At 39.2% G+C, this 19,228-nt stretch overlaps 1 protein-coding gene and 1 long non-coding RNA gene across 9 annotated transcripts in view; one reads left to right on the top strand and one right to left on the bottom strand.

The window, feature by feature from the left end:
* LOC130285069 (uncharacterized) overlaps nt 1–17,557 on the top strand; it is a 19,036-nt gene extending 1,479 nt beyond the window's left edge. The window contains exon 2 of the long non-coding RNA XR_008847237.1: nt 17,412–17,557. This is a non-coding gene — a long non-coding RNA (uncharacterized LOC130285069). The remainder of the gene's footprint in view (nt 1–17,411) is intronic.
* Nucleotides 1–19,228, bottom strand: part of RBFOX1 (RNA binding fox-1 homolog 1) — a 629,150-nt gene that overhangs the window by 171,152 nt on the left and 438,770 nt on the right. For all 8 annotated transcript variants that reach the window (XM_056536207.1, XM_056536206.1, XM_056536212.1 and 5 more), the window contains exons 3-4: nt 14,715–14,858; nt 4,545–4,598 (exon numbers count right to left, since the gene is read on the bottom strand). In XM_056536207.1, coding sequence (XP_056392182.1) covers nt 4,545–4,598; nt 14,715–14,858 — 198 coding nt within the window. The remainder of the gene's footprint in view (nt 1–4,544; nt 4,599–14,714; nt 14,859–19,228) is intronic.

Consider the following 19,228-nt stretch of genomic DNA (forward strand, 5'->3'; position numbering starts at 1 on the left):
GCAGACAAAAAGGCAGATGGAACATTTTTAGAGTGTGGTATTAATATGGTACAGATGTCAATCATATATTACTTCAGATATTATTAACTAAACATTATAGGTCAACACATCTGACACATCTATCATTTCTAACGTTGTATAATGATAAATGGAGAGCTTTTTGATACATAATACTTTACATACTCTGACAACTATCTTATTCTTTGTTGTTAGCAATTGGTAAATGGTTATTGTGATATGTATTAATAGGGCTTTCAGAGGCTTAACCCATTGCAGAAAGCACATTAAAGGGGTTTTCTAATTTTGGAAAGTTATCCACAATCCTCTGCATAGGAGATAACTAGTGCAATGATGTGGTTGCAACTACAATACATAAATAAATACTGTACATACATAAATGTTGTGGCAGCTCATATGCACAGCCAATGATAAATTCATTTTCCATAAGGCTTACAGACATTGCCAAGCTCGTACTTTGTAATGTTTATAAGTCCCTTAGAGAATGAAGGAATCACTGGTCCTGCACTTGCGGTGTGCTCCATTCATTCAGGGCACATTTTTCCTGCATTCTTGTGATTAATGGGGGACCCACCAGTCCATTAGTTATGCCCTATCCAGTAAATAGGGAATAACATTCCAAAATGAAAATATTTAAACTCTTTTTCCTTTGATTTCAAATTAGCTGCATACAGAAAACACACTGCTTGACAGAAAACACACATAGAAATACACAGTAGGTAGAAAGATAGATAGATAGGAGTGGTCCACCTCAGTGAGGCTACATTATATCCTCAATATACAGATGTGTCAATCCTTTCCTTTTCTTGAATTCAGTTAAGGATTCTAATTCCTCATGGTACAAATTTACAAATTCTAAAGAATATTGTGACATGCTATCAAAGCCCTCAACAGGCTGCAGCACACATCACAACTACTCACCATCCTTTATTTCATATTTCGTAAAATATAGCATTGTAGATACCTCTTTGAGACCTTAGGCAAGATCACTAGATGCATTTTATTATGGCCCTCATGGGGCGAAAACACATGCAGTGCAAAACAGCTGTTACCTGATTTCTTATAAAAGGTATCTGTCATGCTTTGTTTAAAAGAACAGAATGAAGGATTGAGTTTTACCTACTGATGATTGCTACAATATTCTTTGTCTATGATAAATATATATATATATATATATATATATATATATATATATATATATACACACACACATGCAGCATCTCACATAAGTTAGTACACCTCTCACATTTTTGTAAATATTTTATTATATCTTTTCACGTGACAACACTGAAGAAATTACCCTCTGCTACAATGTAAAGTAGTAAGTGCACAGCCAGTATAGTGTTTAATGTTGTGTCCCTCAAAATAATTCAACACAAAGCCACAAAGCCATTAATGTCCAAATTAGGTCCAAAGTGTTGACATTTTGTGTTTCCACCATTATTTTCCAGAACTGCCTTTAGCCTCTTGGGGATAGAATTCATCAGAGCTTTACAGGCTGTCACTGAGGTCCTTTTTCACTTTTCCATAGTGACATTCTGGAGCTGGTGGATGTTAGAGACCTTGTGCTCCACCACCTTCTGTTTAAGGATGCTCCACAGATGCTCAATAGGGTTTAGGTCTGGATACATGCTCGACCAGTCCATCATCTTTACACTCAGCTTCTTTAGCAAGGCAGTGGTCATGGAGATGGGTTTGGGGTCATAAATACCCCCCCCCCCCCCATTCAACATCTGCAAATGCACAAAAACAACCTCTGAATATGACATGAGCATGTACACTCAAATTCTTTGGTCAACCATGGAGGGGCCTGTTCTGAGTAGAACCTGTCCTGTGAAACCGCTATATGGTCTTGCCCACGGTGCTGCAGCTCAGTTTCAAGGTCTTGGCAATCTTCTTAAAGCCTAGGCCATCTTAATGTAATCCTTCTTTTTTTCAGATGTTCAGAGAATTATTTGCCATGATGTGTCATGTTGAGAGAGTGTGAGAGTGATAACATCAAATTTTACACACCTGCTCCCCATTTAGGCCTGAGACCATGTAATACTGACAAGTCACACAACACCCGGGAAGGAAAATGGCTAACTGGGCTCAATTTGAAAATTTTTACTTGGGGATGTACTCACTTTTGTTGCCAAGGTTTAGACATCATTTGCTGTGTGTTGAGCTTTTGAGGGGGCATCACATTAAAGGGGTACTCCGGCGCTTAGACATCTTATCCCCTATCCAAAGGATAGGGGATAAGATGCCTGACTGCGGGGGTCCCGCCGCTGGGGATCCCCGTGATCTTGCACGCCGCACCCCATTAAAATCCGTCCCCGTAGCGTGTTCGCTCCGGGTCTGATTACTGTCGATCACAGGGACGGAGTGTTGTGACGTCACGGCTCCACCCCTCAATGCAAACCTATGGGAGGGGCGTGGCGCTCCGTCCCCGTGATTGACAGTATTCAGACCCGGAGTGAACATGCTCCGGGGACTGATTTTAATGGGGTGCGCCGTGCAAGATCACGGGGGTCCCCAGCGTTGGGACCCCAGCGATCAGGCATCTTATCCCCTATCCTTTGGATAGGGGATAAGATGTCTAAGCGCCAGAGTACCCCTTTAAACACTGTTATACAGGCTGTGCCCACACTACTTTATTTATAGGATAGAAGAGTGTCATTTGTTCAGTGAAAAAAAAAACATATATATATATATATATATATATATATATATATATTAACCACAAGGACTATTGAAAATTTCTCTTCCTCATGTCTCCTCTACACAACTATGGGAAAATAATTTGCTCAGAATAGCTAGAGTATAACATTTATCAGTAACAAAAATATATACAAATCACATTATGTATTCAAAGGCTTGGAGTAAAGAGATTCTTTTTCTTGATAGAAAAACCCTGCACCAGAGTAAATTGGAGCAATACACAGGGTAATTGCTTGAGAGCATATTAGATTATATTACCAACTTTCACTTCAATAACAGGAAAATACCTATTCCAGCAAATGTTATTTATTTTTTTTTTTTTTTATTCCACAAACATGAACTCATTTTCTGTGATGAGAAATGTAATTATCACTAGGGGATAAGGGAAAAAAATGTAAAACCCTTGATTATTTCTATAAAGAAAGCAGTAATTCTATTTTAAGCTCACAGTCAATAACCTCTTATCTGCTAATACTGCATATTTTACACACCAAACAATATTTACGAAAAATATAAAGATTGCTGAGAGTAAATTAGAGGGAGGCTTAATTTATGTTATGCCAGATACAATATATGTGTCAATACCATGGTTTGCTACACTTTGATAAGCAAAGGACACTCAAGCCTTATGCACATGGCTATATTATTGATCTGTTTGTATTATTCAGTATTTTGGACCCCATAGACTGATATAAGCCCATATTGTACTGTCTATATGGCTACCCAGTATAGCTCTAACATGTTTTGGGTTATTAGTCAAAACAGAAACTGATATATGTAGATGTTGCTTTTTTTTAAATATTGTTTTGAATTGTTGCATATACTGTATCATGTTTTAAAGGGGTACTCCCACCCTAGACATCTTATCCCCTATCCCCTTGCATTGAGGGGACGGGCGTGACGCCACACTGGGGCGGAGTCCTGACGTCACAGACTTCCGTTCCCGTAGTCGCGACTCAGACCCTCCAGCGCTTCCGCACAAAAAACAGGTGGGTGCCGCATGCAATACTGCGGGGGTCCCCAGTGGCGGGACCCCCGAGATCAGACATCTTATCCCCTATACTTTGGATAGGGGATAAGATGTCTAGGGTGGGAGTACCCCTTTAATGGGAAACTTCAGTACTTCAGTTAAAACTAATAATTTCCTGATTGCAGGGGGTCCACCTTCTGAGATCCCCTGTGATCTTCACCATGGGACCACTTCTCTTGAGCATGGAGCTGCGTGTCAATACATGCTCCATGCATTGTCTATGGGAGCACTGAAGAAGATACACAAGCAATGTACTCAGTATGTTGCTCCATGAACGGGGAGAGAAAGGGCCTCGTTCTGAAGATTGAGGGGGGTCTCAGAAGCTGGCCCCCTTGTGATAAGAAACGTATCCCCTATTTTTTGGATACATACATTTTAATGTACTGTAGTACCCAGGCTCAAGTCCTGCAGGAACTCATGGGAACTGAGTTCCTGCACTTTTTCCCAGCAGGAACCACATTCTCATCAGCAGGAGACCTGCAGGACCAACCCTTGAATGGGAAATCTTGGATGAGTTCCCTCAATTTTTTTTCCAGGACTTGACCCCTGTGTAGTACCCATTTAGGACTTTTTTTAAGTGCCTGGGTGGCACTAAAGGGGCAATTTTCTTCCATCTGTTGGGTAGCACTATATCATATCAAGTGGCAACTAACCAAGATTATATAAACATTTTATATGGAGAAACCTAATGATTAGAAGATAATAGATACAAAGTACCAACCTATTAAGTTGTAAAACTTCACAAGAAATAATCAACAATCTCACAAATATTGAACAAAAAAGAGTAGCTCACCTTTGATCCCCGCTCATTAAAAATTATTTCAACATCTAAGATTTTACCGAATTGCTGCAGAAGAAAAAAAATAAGCAATGATTATTATATCCAAAATAATTAAACACATAGAAAAGCAAACAGATAAAAAGATTGTACAACAAGGCCATATATATTAATAGGAGAAACCATTTTGAGGCCTACACTATCTTTACAGGACTTTGCATAAACTGTGCTGTTATCATTGCACAGACCGGATATACAGTCTAACCAAAATGATTACTTAAACAATAGTCAGAAAGCACAAAGGAGAAATACCCTAGTGCTAATAAATTGGATCCAAAGTTAACTCTAAATGTTTTTTTTTTTTTTTTTTGCTTCTAATCCTTAAGAATCCTACTTCCTTTGACCCTTATTAATATAGTAACTTGATACTGCTATTGGACCCTACTCTACTTTTTTTATTACCTTTTAATGTGTATGTGGTATTTATTGTTATATTTTTTGTATAATAATAATAATCTTAATTTATATGAGACCAACATATTTGAAAGCATTTCACAATACAGAGGGTAAATATACAGACAAAACCAGATATTACATAGCAAAACCATTAAGAACTCAAATAAGGGATGTGAGGGCCCTATTCACAAGAGTTTTTAATTTATGAAGAAATATTTGTGATTCAAAAAGAAAAGTGCATGTTTTGTAGTGTTTTGAGACATCTATAAGTGACATTCCTGTGTTGTAGAGGAAACTTCAGAATTCTCTTCGATAACATCACATGTATGATTTCGAAGAAAGGTGACACAATGTATAGATAATGCAAGATTCCCCATTGACAATACAGTATTTTTCGCCATATAAGATGCACTTTTTCTTCCCAAAACCTGGGGGGGGGGGGGGGGGGGGAGTTGGTGCGTCTTATACGGCAAATACACATTAAAACCCTGTCCTATCGCGGCGGTCCCTGCGGCCATCAACGGCCGGGACCCACGGCTTATACAGGACATCACCGATCGCGGTGATGCCCTGTATTAACCCTTCAGATTCGGCGATCAAAGCTGACTGCCGCGCCTGAAGCGAAAGTGACACTAACCCTGCTGCTCAGTCGGGCTGTACGGGACCGCCACAGTGAAATTGCGGCATCCCGAACAGCTTACAGGACACCTGGAGGGACCTTACCTGCCTCCTCAGTGTCCGATCGGCGAATGACTGCTCCGTGCCGGGATCCTCTGCATGGCCGGCTCTCTCCTTCGTTGTCATTACATCATCGCGCACGCCGTCTCGTCATCCAATAGGAGCGGCGTGCGCAGCAACGTGATGGCGGTGAAGGAGAGCGCGGATACCGGGCAGCAGAGACGTTCCAGAGGACAGTGATCTTCAACCTGCGGACCTCCCGATGTTGCAAAACTACAACTCCTGGCATGCCCGGACAGCCAACGGTTGAAATGATACCCTACTTATATAGGTTGGATATTGTCGGAAAAAAATCATAACTACATGCAGGAAAATTTATATGTTAAAAATTCTCATCTTCTAACCCCCATAACTTTTTTTATTTTCCGCATACAGGCCAGTATGAGGACTCATTTTTTGTGCCGTGTTCCGAAGTTTTTATCAGTACCATTTTTGCATTGATCTGACTTTTTGATCGCTTTTTATTCATTTTTTTCATGATATAAAAAGTGACCAAAAATACGCTATTTTGGACTTTGGAATTTTTTTGCAGATACGCCATTGACGGTGCGATTTAACCCCTTCCCGCAGAATGTCATATATAAACGCCGGGTTGTGCAGTGCGTTCGCGCATCCCGGCGTTTATAAATGACATTCAGTTAACCCGGCGATGCGCAGCATCGCACGGGTTAACTGGCAGAAGTCCCGCTGTTTCCAGCAGGGGACAACTTCTGCTTCACCCCCAGGACCATCCATTGATGGTCCTGGTCAGCGATCAATGTGATTGGTCCCTGTGGACCAATCACAGTGATCTGGGGTGAAAGTTCAGATCCCCCGCACTGCCCGCCCCTGGAAGTCGGGCAGAACAGGGGACGATGGCTGCGGGGGCTCGCGGGGACCTGCGGCATAGGAGGGGAACATCAGGGGACCGGCGAACTTACCTGGCGGGACCGAGGAGCAGCGGCAGGACCGGCCACGTGGACGAGCAGCGACGGGACCGGCAGGTAAGTACATGGTCCTCAGAAGCAGCAGTGAAGATCTTCACTGCTGCTTCTAGGAGTCTGAAAACTACAACTCCCAGCATGCCTAGACAGCCTTTGGCTGTCTGGGCATGCTGGGAGTTGTAGTTTTGCAACATCTGGAGGGCCCCACTGACTGTCCAGGCATGCTGGGAGTTTTAGTTCAGCAACATCTGGCCCTTCAGATGTTGCCGAACTACAACTCCCAGCATGCCCTTCAGCTGTCTGGGCATGCTGGGAGTTGTAGTTTTGCAACAACTGGAGACACACTAATTGGGAAACATTGTTTCTAACTCAGTGTTTCCTAACCTGTGTGCCTCCAGCTGTTGCAAAACTATAACTCCCAGCATGCTCTAACAGACCATGTATGCTGGGAGTTGTAGTTTTGCAACATCTGGAGGGCCCCAGTTTGGAGACCATTGTATAATGGTCTCCAATCTGTGCTCTTCCAGCTGTTGCAAAACTACAACTCCCAGTATGCACTGACTGTCCAGGCATGCTGGGAGTTTTAGTTCAGCAACATCTGGCCCTTCAGATGTTGCCGAACTACAACTCCCAGCATGCCCTTCAGCTGTCTGGGCATGCTGGGAGTTTTAGTTTTGCAACAACTGGAGACACACTGGTTGGGAAACATTGTCTGTTTCTAACTCAGTGTTTCCTAACCTGTGTGCCTCCAGCTGTTGCAAAACTATAACTCCCAGCATGCACTAACAGACCATGCATGCTGGGAGTTGTGGTTTTGCAACAGCTGGTGCACCCCCCCCCCCTGTGAATGCACAGGGTACATTCACATGGGCGAGGCTTTTACAGTGGGTTTCTCGCATTTTGAGATGCAGCAAATTTTGCGTCGGGAAACTCGCTGTAATCCCCCGCCCATGTGACTGTACCCTAAAAACACTACACTACACTAACACAAAATAAAATAAAAAGTTAAAAACACTACATATACACATACCCCTACACAGCCCCCCTCCCCCAATAAGAACATCCGGTACGCCACTGTTTCCAAAGCAGAGCCTCCAGCTGTTGAAAAACAACAACTCCCAGTATTGCCGGACAGCCGTTGACTGTGCACGCATGCTGGGAGTTTCGCAACAGCTGGAGGCACCCTGTTTGGGAATCACTGGCGTAGAATACCCCTATGTCCACCCCTATGCAAATCCCTAATTTAGGCCTCAAATGCGCACGGCGCTCTCACTTTGGAGCCCTGTCGTATTTCAAGGTAACAGTTTAGGGCGACATATGGGGTATTGCCGTACTCGGGAGAAATTACGTTATAAGGTTTGGGGGGCTTTTTCTTCTTTAACCCTTCATGAAAAGGAAATGTTGGGGTCTACACCAGAATGTTAGTGTAAAAAAAAATTATTTTTTACACTAACATGCTGATGTTGCCCTATACTTTACATTTTCACAAGAGGTAAAAGGGTAAAAAGCCCCCCAAAATTTGTAACGCAATTTCTCCCGACTACAGAGATACCCCATATGTGAGCGCAAAGTGCTCTGGGGGCGCACAACAAGGCCCAGAAGGGAGAGCGCACCATGTACATTTGAGGTGATTTGCACAGGGCTGGCTGATTGTTACAGCGGTTTTGACAAACGCAAAAAAAACAAAACCCCACATGTGACCCCATTTCGGAAACGACACCCCTCACGGAATGTAATGAGGGGTGCAGTGAGAATTTACCCCCCACAGGTGTCTGACAGATCTTTGGAACAGTGGTCCGTGAAAATGAAAACTTGTACAGCCCACTGTTCCAAAGATCTATCAGACACCAGTGGGGGGCAAATGCTCACTGTACCCCTTGTTACGTTCCTCAAGGGGTCTCGTTTCAAAAATGGTATGCCATGTGGTTTTTTTTTGCTGTTCTGGCACCAGAGGGGCTTCCTAAATGCGATATGCCCCCCCGAGCAAAATTTGCTCTCAAAAAGCCAAATATGACTCCTTCTCTTCTGAGCATTGTAGTTCGCCCATAGTGCACTTCAGGTCAACTTATGGGGTACCTCCATACTCAGAAGAGAAGGGGTTACAAATATTGGGGGGTATTTCCTGCTATTAACCCTTGGAAAAATGTGAAATTTGGGGGGAAACACACATTTTAGTGAAAAAAATATTTATTTTTTTACATATGTAAAAGTCGTGAAACACCTGTGGGGTATTAAGGCTCACTTTATTCCTTGTTATGTTCCTCAGGGGGTCTAGTTTCCAATATTGTATGCCATGTGAGTTTTTTTTTGCTGTTTTGGCACCATAGGGGCTTCCTAAATGCAACATGCCCCCCAAAAACCATTTCAGAAAAACGTACTCTCCAAAATCCCCTTGTCGCTCTTTCCCTTCTGAGCCCTCTACTGCGCCCGCCGAACACTTTACATAGACATATGAGGTATGTGCTTACTCAAGAGAAATTGGGCTACAAATATAAGTATACAGTTTCTCCTTTTACCCCTTGTAAAAATTAAAAAATTGGGTCTACAAGAACATGCGAGTGTAAAAAATGAAGATTGTGAATTTTCTCCATCACTTTGCTTCTATTCCTGTGAAACACCTAAAGGGTTAAAATTATGACTGAATGTCATTTTGAATACTTTGGGGGGTGCCGTTTTTATATTGGGGTCTTTTGTGGGGTATTTCTAATATGAAGACCCTTCAAATCCACTTCAAACCTGAACTGGTCCCTGAAAAATAGTGAGTTTGAAAATTTTGTGAAAAATTGGAAAATTGCTGCTGAACTTTGAAGCCCTCTGGTGTCTTCCAAAAGTAAAAACTCGTCACTTTTATGATGCAGACATAAAGTAGACATATTGTATATGTGAATAAAAATTTTTTTTATTTGTAATATACATTTTCCTTACAAGCAGAGAGCTTCAAAGTTAGAAAAATGCAAAATTTTCAAATTTTTCATCAAATATTAGGATTTTTCACAAGGAAAGGATGCAAGTTACCATAAAATTTTACCACTAAGTTCAAGTAGAATATGTCACGAAAAAACAATCTCGGAATCAGAATGATAACTAAAAGCATTCCAGAGTTATTAATGTTTAAAGTGACAGTGGTCAGATGTGCAAAAAACGCTCTGGTCCTTAAGGCCAAAATGGGCTTGGTCCTGAAGGGGTTAATTAACAATATATTTTTATAGTTCGGACATTTCCGCATGCGTCAATACCACAAATGTTTATTTTAATTTACACAGTTTTTTTTTTTTTTATGGGAAAAGGGGGGTGATTCAAACTTTTATTAGGGAAGGGGTTAAATGACCTTTGTTAACTTTTTTTTTTCACTTTATTTTTTGCAGTGCTATAAGCCCCTATATGGAGCTATAGCACTGCACACACTGATCTCTTATGCTGATCCCTGCAAAGCCATAGCTTTGCATGGATCAGCGAGATAGGGGCTTGATTGCTCAAGCCTATAGCTCAGGCTTGGAGCCATCAAACCCCGATCTGACGCAGCGGAGAAAGGTAAGGGGACCTCCGCTTGCATCCTAGCTGATCGGGACATCGTGATTTTATTTGCCGGGAAGCGTTTACTTTCACTTTCAGACGCAGCAGTCAACTTTGATCGCCACGTCTGAAGGGTTAATAGCGCACGGCACAACGATCGGTCCTGGCTATGAATAGCAGCCGGGACTGACCCGGTGTTATGCGGGGTCACGGTGTGACCACGTTTTAAACCCCGGGACCGCGCGTAGGGCGTACCGGTGCGCCCTACGTCCTTAAGAGGTTAAGGCCTAGGCTTCGACAATCCCTTGAACAACAACAATTACAATTCCTTCAACTATTCTCACAAAGGATTGCTTTCCAAAAAGTAGAGAACAGTTCTCACTTAACAGATTTACAGGGATGCTATGTAGTTTGCATATGCAAGAAAATGATCAATGAAAATGTTGACAGCTTCAAATAAAATCTTTAATCTGTTATTGTTATTCTGACTAAAAGAAAATAGCTTGTAGTGTTCCCATCCCTTGGCAAATGACCTTATTACCAGCAGACATTATTTAGTCATCAGTGCAGTAAGTTTCTATGTGTTCCTTTTCCACAAACTAATTATTGTGCTATCATTAGTCTAAATGGGTCTGAGCTCTCAGCAGGACGTGATTACAAATTATTTTTTACAGGGATAGGTAAGTTACTGATAGGTGCATAAGCAACTAACTAACTATGAATCTGGCTTTTTTTTTTCTTCCTTTTTTTCAAATATGTGATAACCTGGTGTGCATGCGTGACATATATTCCAGTAAAGTCAACAATTAAGGAGGTTACTAAAGTTCGAGACAAAGACATTTTATGTTAGGCTCTGATTTTCATATTTTATTGTTAAAAAATCTTGCAGACTTTTTTTTTTTTTTTTTTGCCAAGTTCATGTTCATGTTTGGTTGTATCATACTATACCTTTGCCTCAGCAATGCTGAAAAGCATAGTCAACTATACTACAGGGTGGGCCATTTATATGGATACACCTTAATAAAATGGGAATGGTTGGTGATATTAACTTCCTGTTTGTGGCACATTAGTATATGTGAGGGGGGAAACTTTTCAAGATGGGTGGTGACCATGGTGGCCATTTTGAAGTCGGACATTTTCAATCCAACTTTTGTTTTTTCAATAGGAAGAGGGTCATGTGACACATCAAACTTATTGGGAATTTCACAAGAAAAACATTAATGTGCTTGGTTTTAACGTAACTTTATTCTTTCATGAGTTATTTACAAGTTTCTGACCACTTATAAAATATGTTCAATGTGCTGCCCATTGTGTTGGATTGTCAATGCAACCCTCTTCTCCCACTCTTCACACACTGATAGCAACACCGCAGGAGAAATGCTGTGTTTTTAAAGGAATCTAGCCACATTAAAAATGCAATCCAACCTACAGGCATTATGTTATAGAGTTGGAGGAGCCAAGGAGAATTTAATGCAGTTTTGAATAATCTGTCCTTGTAAATCTAAGGTCATTTCATGCTATGTAGCCAAGAAGGTGGCCCTACTCAGCTCAGTCTTTATGCACACCAATACAAATACAGATTTCTATCAATGAGTAGAACTACCCATGAGACTACTAAGCCTAGAATAAGCAGAGATTTACATGAATACATCATAAGTTATCATAGAATTTTTCCTATAAAACTATATATTATTCTGCTCTATAACATGATGCTGACAGATTGGACTCCTTTTAGAACGTGAGTCTTTTTTAATAGTAGTCAGCAGTTGATATATTCAACTGTATATATATATATATATATATATATATATATATATATATATATTCCCTGCAAACTGTATGTTGGATGGAAAGTTTCAAATGTTTCCACCAAATGTAAACTCAATGTAAACATGATGTCCTTCATATATAAAGAGGTAAAGCAGAACAAATATTTAACACTAATTCAAACAGAAGCATCAAAATAAACAGTAATTGTGTTACATTCTCAGTATTTTATCAGTCTTGGAAATTGGGTACACTTTCTGTATCCTACACTACAAGTAATCCCAAACAAATCCATGAATGCCGCTCTCTGAGGTGACCCATCCATAGTTCAGAGAACACTAGTAGCTTCTTTGTGGGAACGTTATCTTGCTGTACAAATAACTTTTCTCTGTTGAATTTTGTCCAGAGGGTATTACATGAAAACAAATGTTCAACAGCAGATGTTATATATCCTTAAACTTTCACTAATCCTCCACTATGCTTGACTGGTAATTGTAGGAATAAGGTAATAAGAGCATTTCTCTGCTTTAGTTATGTACATTGAGCTATCTATTGCTTCCAAAGATTTCACATTTAAACTCATCCAGCCAGAAAACCTTACTCTCCACATCCAATATCGAGTTTCACTGTTCTAATAATTTTTTTCTTTTGTCTAGACTGTTTCTAGACTGTTGTTATTAATAACTATACAATCTTTCAGGCCCATAGGTCTGCGTGGTCTTTTCACAATGGCAAGATCTTAAGCAAGAGTACTTCTCCTAACTCTAAATTCTCCTAAATCCTCATCCCTGTTGATCTGATGCTTTTAGTTTTAGATGTCTACTATATTCTACATGTCTACTATATGTCTACATATATTCTGTTTATATCTTGCACACCAGTTTAATACATTCCTTTTTTTTTTACAAATAGATTAGTGTTGACGACTTGTGTCTGCTTTTCTGGCACTGAAGAACAATTCATATTTTAATTATGTATGCAGAATACCATAATACTAAATAGTATAACTAAAAACATAACACTGAATAATGTGGCTAACGTTATGAATCATGGCACATTGTCAAAAGGTATTTATAAGAACATACATTACAAAAGAGCAAAACATGGAATTAATTGGAACAAAGGTACAGCTACAAAGAATAACTATTCATTGTGATAGGAATATGTGATGGGACCAGTCTACTGGATACATGTTGTAATAAAGTAACACAGCTGCACTGATACTTGGAGCAAACCTGCCATTACTCTCATGCTGTCTTATGTACAAGTCATCAGAGTGGTCCAAAGTGGCTTATTTTTGCCCTTGATTGATATATCTCAGCTGGACAAAATACGCCCCTCTATTCATCTCTATGGGAGAGGTGGAGACAAAGGAACGATTTGTCTCCGCCTCTGCCATAGAGATGAATGAAGCGGGCGTATTTGTACCAGATGACCTGCTGTGGGCCCTGTACGGGAAATCAAAGGGGGGTCGCGGCAGTCAGACCCCTATCCTGCGGATTAGGGATACATTTATAAGCACTGGACATCTTCTTTAACACTGTTATTCTAAGATCTCTAAATGAGGAATCAAAACAAAACTCTAGAAATCACCAGTGTTACAATCATACAACATAATTTTCTTCTTTTACTAGCTGATCTCTTGCCACTCCTTTTTTGTGCCATAAAAAAATACATAGGTTTTTAGATTTTTATTTTTTAAATAAAAAAAATTAACTGATATCATGTAATAAATTGAATCTACTTTTAACTGATCTGCCTCATATCTATAAGTATTGTGGTTCCATGTTGTCTAACAGTGGAGTAGATTACTAATTTACTATTATTATTGATTTTCTTTACAACGTATTTTCCTCTGGTTTCTTAGTCCCTTTTACTGAAACAAGCATGAAAAAACTATTTCTTAATGACCATGAAGAATGGACAATTACATGGAAGAATAAAAAAAGAACATGACAGAGATCGATATAAATGTACCAAAACTGTAGGCTGAATTTACACAACTCATTGCCATATCGTAATGTGTGGGTTTTCTGTGATATGGCAAACAACATATTGAGGAAGAAGGGGAGTCTTGGTGATTAGAAATAAAATCTTTGTGATTTTGCACCAAATACTTTCAAACAAAGTCAACGCCCCTTTTTAATTATCTTAAATAAACTGGAAAATTGGCAATTGAGAAGTAACCTTATAAGCCTGAAGTGTGAAGGGATTGTCAAGCCTTTACAATTATCCTAAGCTTTACTGAACTGACTTGGAGTCTATTGGAATTAAATCTAGATAGCACATAGCTGGATTTTCTAGGACATCCAGGAGATTTAATCTTGTAGCTAATGAAATCTTCAAGCATTGATTTAGAAGTAGTTGTCAACCTCATGTGCACGTGTAAAATTCCATCAGTCAACTGCTATAATACATCACCTCTACACTAACAAGTTAAAGGCTATGTATGGGACTGCTTCTTGATGAATCCTGAAGTGGTATGATCATGGGGGACACATTGATTTACTTTTTTTCTGCTTTAAATGCTGATTAAAGTAACAACAGAGTAAAATAATAGACCAAGATTGTCTAGAGCGGTAAAACTCGCCCTTAAGGCAGTGTTTTTATGTATTCCAGTTGTTGCTTTTTCCCCACTAGAATATCAGGTTGATTATATATGGCCTACCTTATGGTGGGATTGCTTTGCCAAAGGATTAAAAGGCTTTATGGTATTTCCTTTTCGTGATCCTAGATGCATGCATTATTGACATATGATTTATTATGATTTTTTTTTTCTTTTACTTACCCCAAACATTTGTCTTAGGTCTGGATCTCTAAATCTGAAAGGAATATTTGAAACATGGAGTCTCTTCGGCTGTGTTTTGTTATCTGTGTTTTCAGACGACTGTGTCTGTTGTTGCCCATCAGTCTGTGCGGACTCATCTGTTTGCTGTAACATAAAACATATTAAACTTAATTATTGTAAACTATTAAAATATCTATCACCAAATCGGGTATATAAAATATGTGAATTAAAATGTGTTTGAGTATTTCATTTTTTATTAAACATAAATACATATTAGGGAAGATTCATCATAATCTGTGTAGAGGAAGAGCGGTGCAGTTGTCCTTAGTAACCAATCAGATCACTTTTTAATTTAAAAAAAAATCTGATTGGTTGCTATTGGCAACTCTAACACTCTTTCTCTACACAGGTCTTGATAAATCTTTCCCAATTATGTTACAATTCTTAGGACATTTTATAATTCTGATAAATGGTATGGTATAAACTGTAGAAACAGTAGTTTCCAATATACAGTACATTATTTCCTGTTTGAGACTTTCTAATGAAATATTAATCATATATTTACTCCATCCACTCACTCATGCATCTAGTCAGTCCTATGCCCATTTATTACTTACATTTTTCTATTTACATTCAGTGTAAAAAGTTTCTTTTTACACTGAATGTTCCAAGTAACATAACTTTGATCTGTTCATTTGCATTAATGGGATGTTTGTCTGATTTAGCTAAGAATCACATATTGTCCAAACATTGACTACTGTTTAGGATTCCATTGAACAGGCACATTGTTCTAATGCCCACACTGTGATCTAGACTTTGCTCAATCACAATAAAACTATTGTTTGGGATTTGTCATACTAAACTTTTCTGTTGTCTTTTTAATGTTGCCATCTTTGCCAATTGTCAAGGATGCAGAGCCGAGCTGTTCAGGTGCCACAGTTTGACATGCCACCTCATTTGCCTTCACCTACCAGTCCCACCTTGACTGATGTGCATTGCTCTGTACATCAGTCAAGGAGTTGTTGGAAGGTGAGGGCAATTGACGTGGCATGCCAGTCAGTGGCACTTGAGCAGCTCGGCCCTGTCTACTTGAAACTTGGCTGAAAAATAAAAAGAAAATTTCATAAGTTTGGCCACCAACTTAGCTCTAGGAAAGGTACAGTTTGCTTTTAGACCCTAACAGCTATCAGAAATGTATGCAGCTATTATCAGCAAAAATAGCTGACAGATTACATTGAAAAATTCCATATATTTTATACATTTGTAAACATGATTTAGGTTGGCCTTTTATAAATGAAGGCACAGGCTCATTTCTATGGGAGCATCAGAGATGCTCGAGTGCATCAATCGGGTTTCTTCAGCTCTCCAATAGTGAATGCATGGAGCGTGTGCCACCTGAAGCGCGCACTACTCTTAGACAGCCAGGTCCCATTCAAGAGTTCGCAGGAAGTCCCAGCAGACAGACCCTCCACAATCAGACACTTATCCCCTATACTTGTTTTTCAACAGACCACCCCTTTAAGAGAAATATGAAAAGGCATATAAAGACACAATGACTATAGATGGTGCATTCTATGACTTCTCTATGTTTAGCAGCTACAATATTAAACATTTGTTTCAGTAATATTCCATGCCCAATGTTTGAATCTTTCAATTTGGCAATAATCCATTGGTGAGATTCTGTGCAGTTTCATAAGAAGCCTGATCTATCTCTCTAAGAGATTAGAAGCATTTACATAAGTGCTAAATTACACAATTATAAAATTGCACACAGTAACAAGTTTTACTGTTGAGAGTCTGCCAGCTTCAGACAATATCTATTTTGTTGTATCATTTGCATCCATAGTTTATGTAACCGTAACACTGATCTCATATAATTACAAGGAAACTCATATTTTACTTTCCACAGGTTTTATTTTTATCAATGTTTGCCAATATTTACCAGCTGGCTTTACACTCAAAGTAATATTTTTAAGCTGTAATATAATTTAAAAAAAAAATATTTAATAAGAAATCTCAGTTATAAGAATATGTTTAAAAAAAATGTTAAGCAATGTACTCAAGTTGACATTTTGAAGTGTTTCTGTCTTTAAATTGTACTTTTGACATGTCAAACGTTATGATTGGCCGGGGATAATTTAGACAATAACTGTTTAAGGTTATATTTTCAGGTTACATTTTCCATCATGAATAAATGAAGTGCATTTATACTATATACTTCTCATTGATTTAAATCATCAATGACAAACTTTTGCTATGTCTAAGCAACATGGGAAAAGTGTTAATCTGCAGGGGTTTGAGTGTTCAGACCTTCAACGATCAGGAGAACACAATCAGAGAATTTTAAGCTCAGCACATTCTTCTCCTGACTCTGTGTCATGTGATGAAGACAAACTTGCCATGTAAGTCTATGAGAGTGTCTCAATCATATGACACAGTCAGGGAGAGGAGTGTGCAGCAGCACAGGCTTCTCTTGATTCATTCTCCTGATCGGCGGAAGTCTGAACACCCAGACCTCCCCAGATACAAACTTTTGACATCGTTAGGACATGTCAAAAGTTTTCCCTAATGTAAGGCACTCTTTATAGTTACATACGCTGCTCTATTACAAAGTTTAAAAAAATATTTTTCCATCTTTCCATCACTGGACCTCATTGTCTCTTATTGTCTCTTTTTTCTTGTCTTCTTTTCCTTTAGGCTCTGCAGTTAACCCCATGATGCCTCAGCACAGCATCATAGGGTGAGCTAGATTCAGTACCATGTCTCCCTGCAGACCGATCAGTTGAAAAATATAATCTTTGTCATTAGAACAGTTGGACAGGAGCCAGTCTAATCACTAGCAGTAAGTACATAAGTATATGTGTATGTGGCCCCCTCTTTGTAAAGCCTCTGTGGAACAGTCCATGTAATGTCATCAGATCGGATGCTGTAGATAAGTAAAAAAAAGATTCCTTATAGACTCAAGTAAAAAAAAAAGTGTGTATGTTATATTCTAGTGTGTATAAAAACAATTCGCAGAACTTGGTTCACACTGCATTTTTTTATGTGGTGAGGATAGATGTGTGGTTTAAAAATACTAAGTGAAATTGGCAAATATACAGACAGAAGATATAACGAAAACCATAACATTAAATGTAATACATTACTATTTATGTGATTTTCTGCATATTATGTGATATATGTTATGTGGGTTGGACTCTAAGTCCTTTAAAGGCCCCAACCAGTTTCCTTACATTTAGCCTTGCTTTTTAGACTTTCATCAGTTGCTATTCTTGTATGGAATTTTTATGCAGGAAGAAAATAAGGCTGTAAGGATTTTTGTATGTACAGTGAGTGCTGGCCGTGCATCATTGTCTGGACTTTACTAAAAAAAAAAGTGTCATCACCAGACTGTTAAACACACTCTTTATATGCAACCACTCTTGTGTGATAGTCAGAGAAAGAAACAGTAAGGAAAAGAAGAGGTAAGAGACTGATACATGGAATGGTATACATGGTACAACAGTGATACTGTATTAAACTCAAATTCATACTTTAAGGTTCCAGTGCCCGACACATAATCGTCCCAAAACGTTATGTGTAATATAAACCCATTATCCAATTATTGTGTACTGTAGATTTCCAGCATGTCACCAAAAAAGCTTTGATTCCTCAAGACCTCTGCAGGTTTTCTCTGGTATCTGGCACCAAGATATTAACAACAGACTCTCTAAATCAGTTGAGGTAATATGTGTGGCATCCATGAATCGGAAATCATTAATACCCGATCTGTGGCATTCATTGGAAGTCAACACCTTAAACCTTTGTTACAATTCTTAAACTATTCCTGATGCAGGTACATTATTCTGCTAAGAGAGACCTCTGCCAATAGGATATAACAACAGCAAAGAAGGCGTGTACTTGGTCTATAACGTGTCAAAGTAACATCCACATGGACCACTTTGCCTTCTTTCTCTAGTGCATTCTGGTGATCTTTTCCCCAGGCAAGTGACGCATAAGTACCTGGTCAATAACAAAAGTCACCTTCTTCCGTGGCTCATTACTTGTTGGACTTTTGATGTTTATGTGCCCACTGTTGGCACTTATGAAGGTGGACAGACATCAGCTTGAGCATTGTGACTGGTCTTAATGTAACCACATATGCAGGAAACCAGGATGCACTTTCTATCATTACACAGCATTAACTTTTTCAGCAACCCGTCCTACAATAACTTTTCATGCCAGATGGGCTAACCTTCTTTTCTTGTGCATCTCAGTGAGCCTTATACACCCATGATCCCATTGTCAGTTCACAAGTAGTGTTGAGCGGCATAGGCCATATTCGAATTCGCGAATATTCGCGAATATATGGACGAATATTCGTCATATATTCGCGAATATTCACATATTCGTTATATTCTCGTTTCATTTTCGCGTATGCGAAAATTAACACGTGTGAAAATTCGCATATGCGAACATTAGCATATGCGAATTTTCGCACATGTGAATTTCCGCACACCAGTCTCACACAGTAG

The sequence above is a fragment of the Hyla sarda genome, chromosome 8 (genome assembly GCF_029499605.1).
Source record: "Hyla sarda isolate aHylSar1 chromosome 8, aHylSar1.hap1, whole genome shotgun sequence".
Lineage (NCBI taxonomy): Eukaryota > Metazoa > Chordata > Amphibia > Anura > Hylidae > Hyla > Hyla sarda.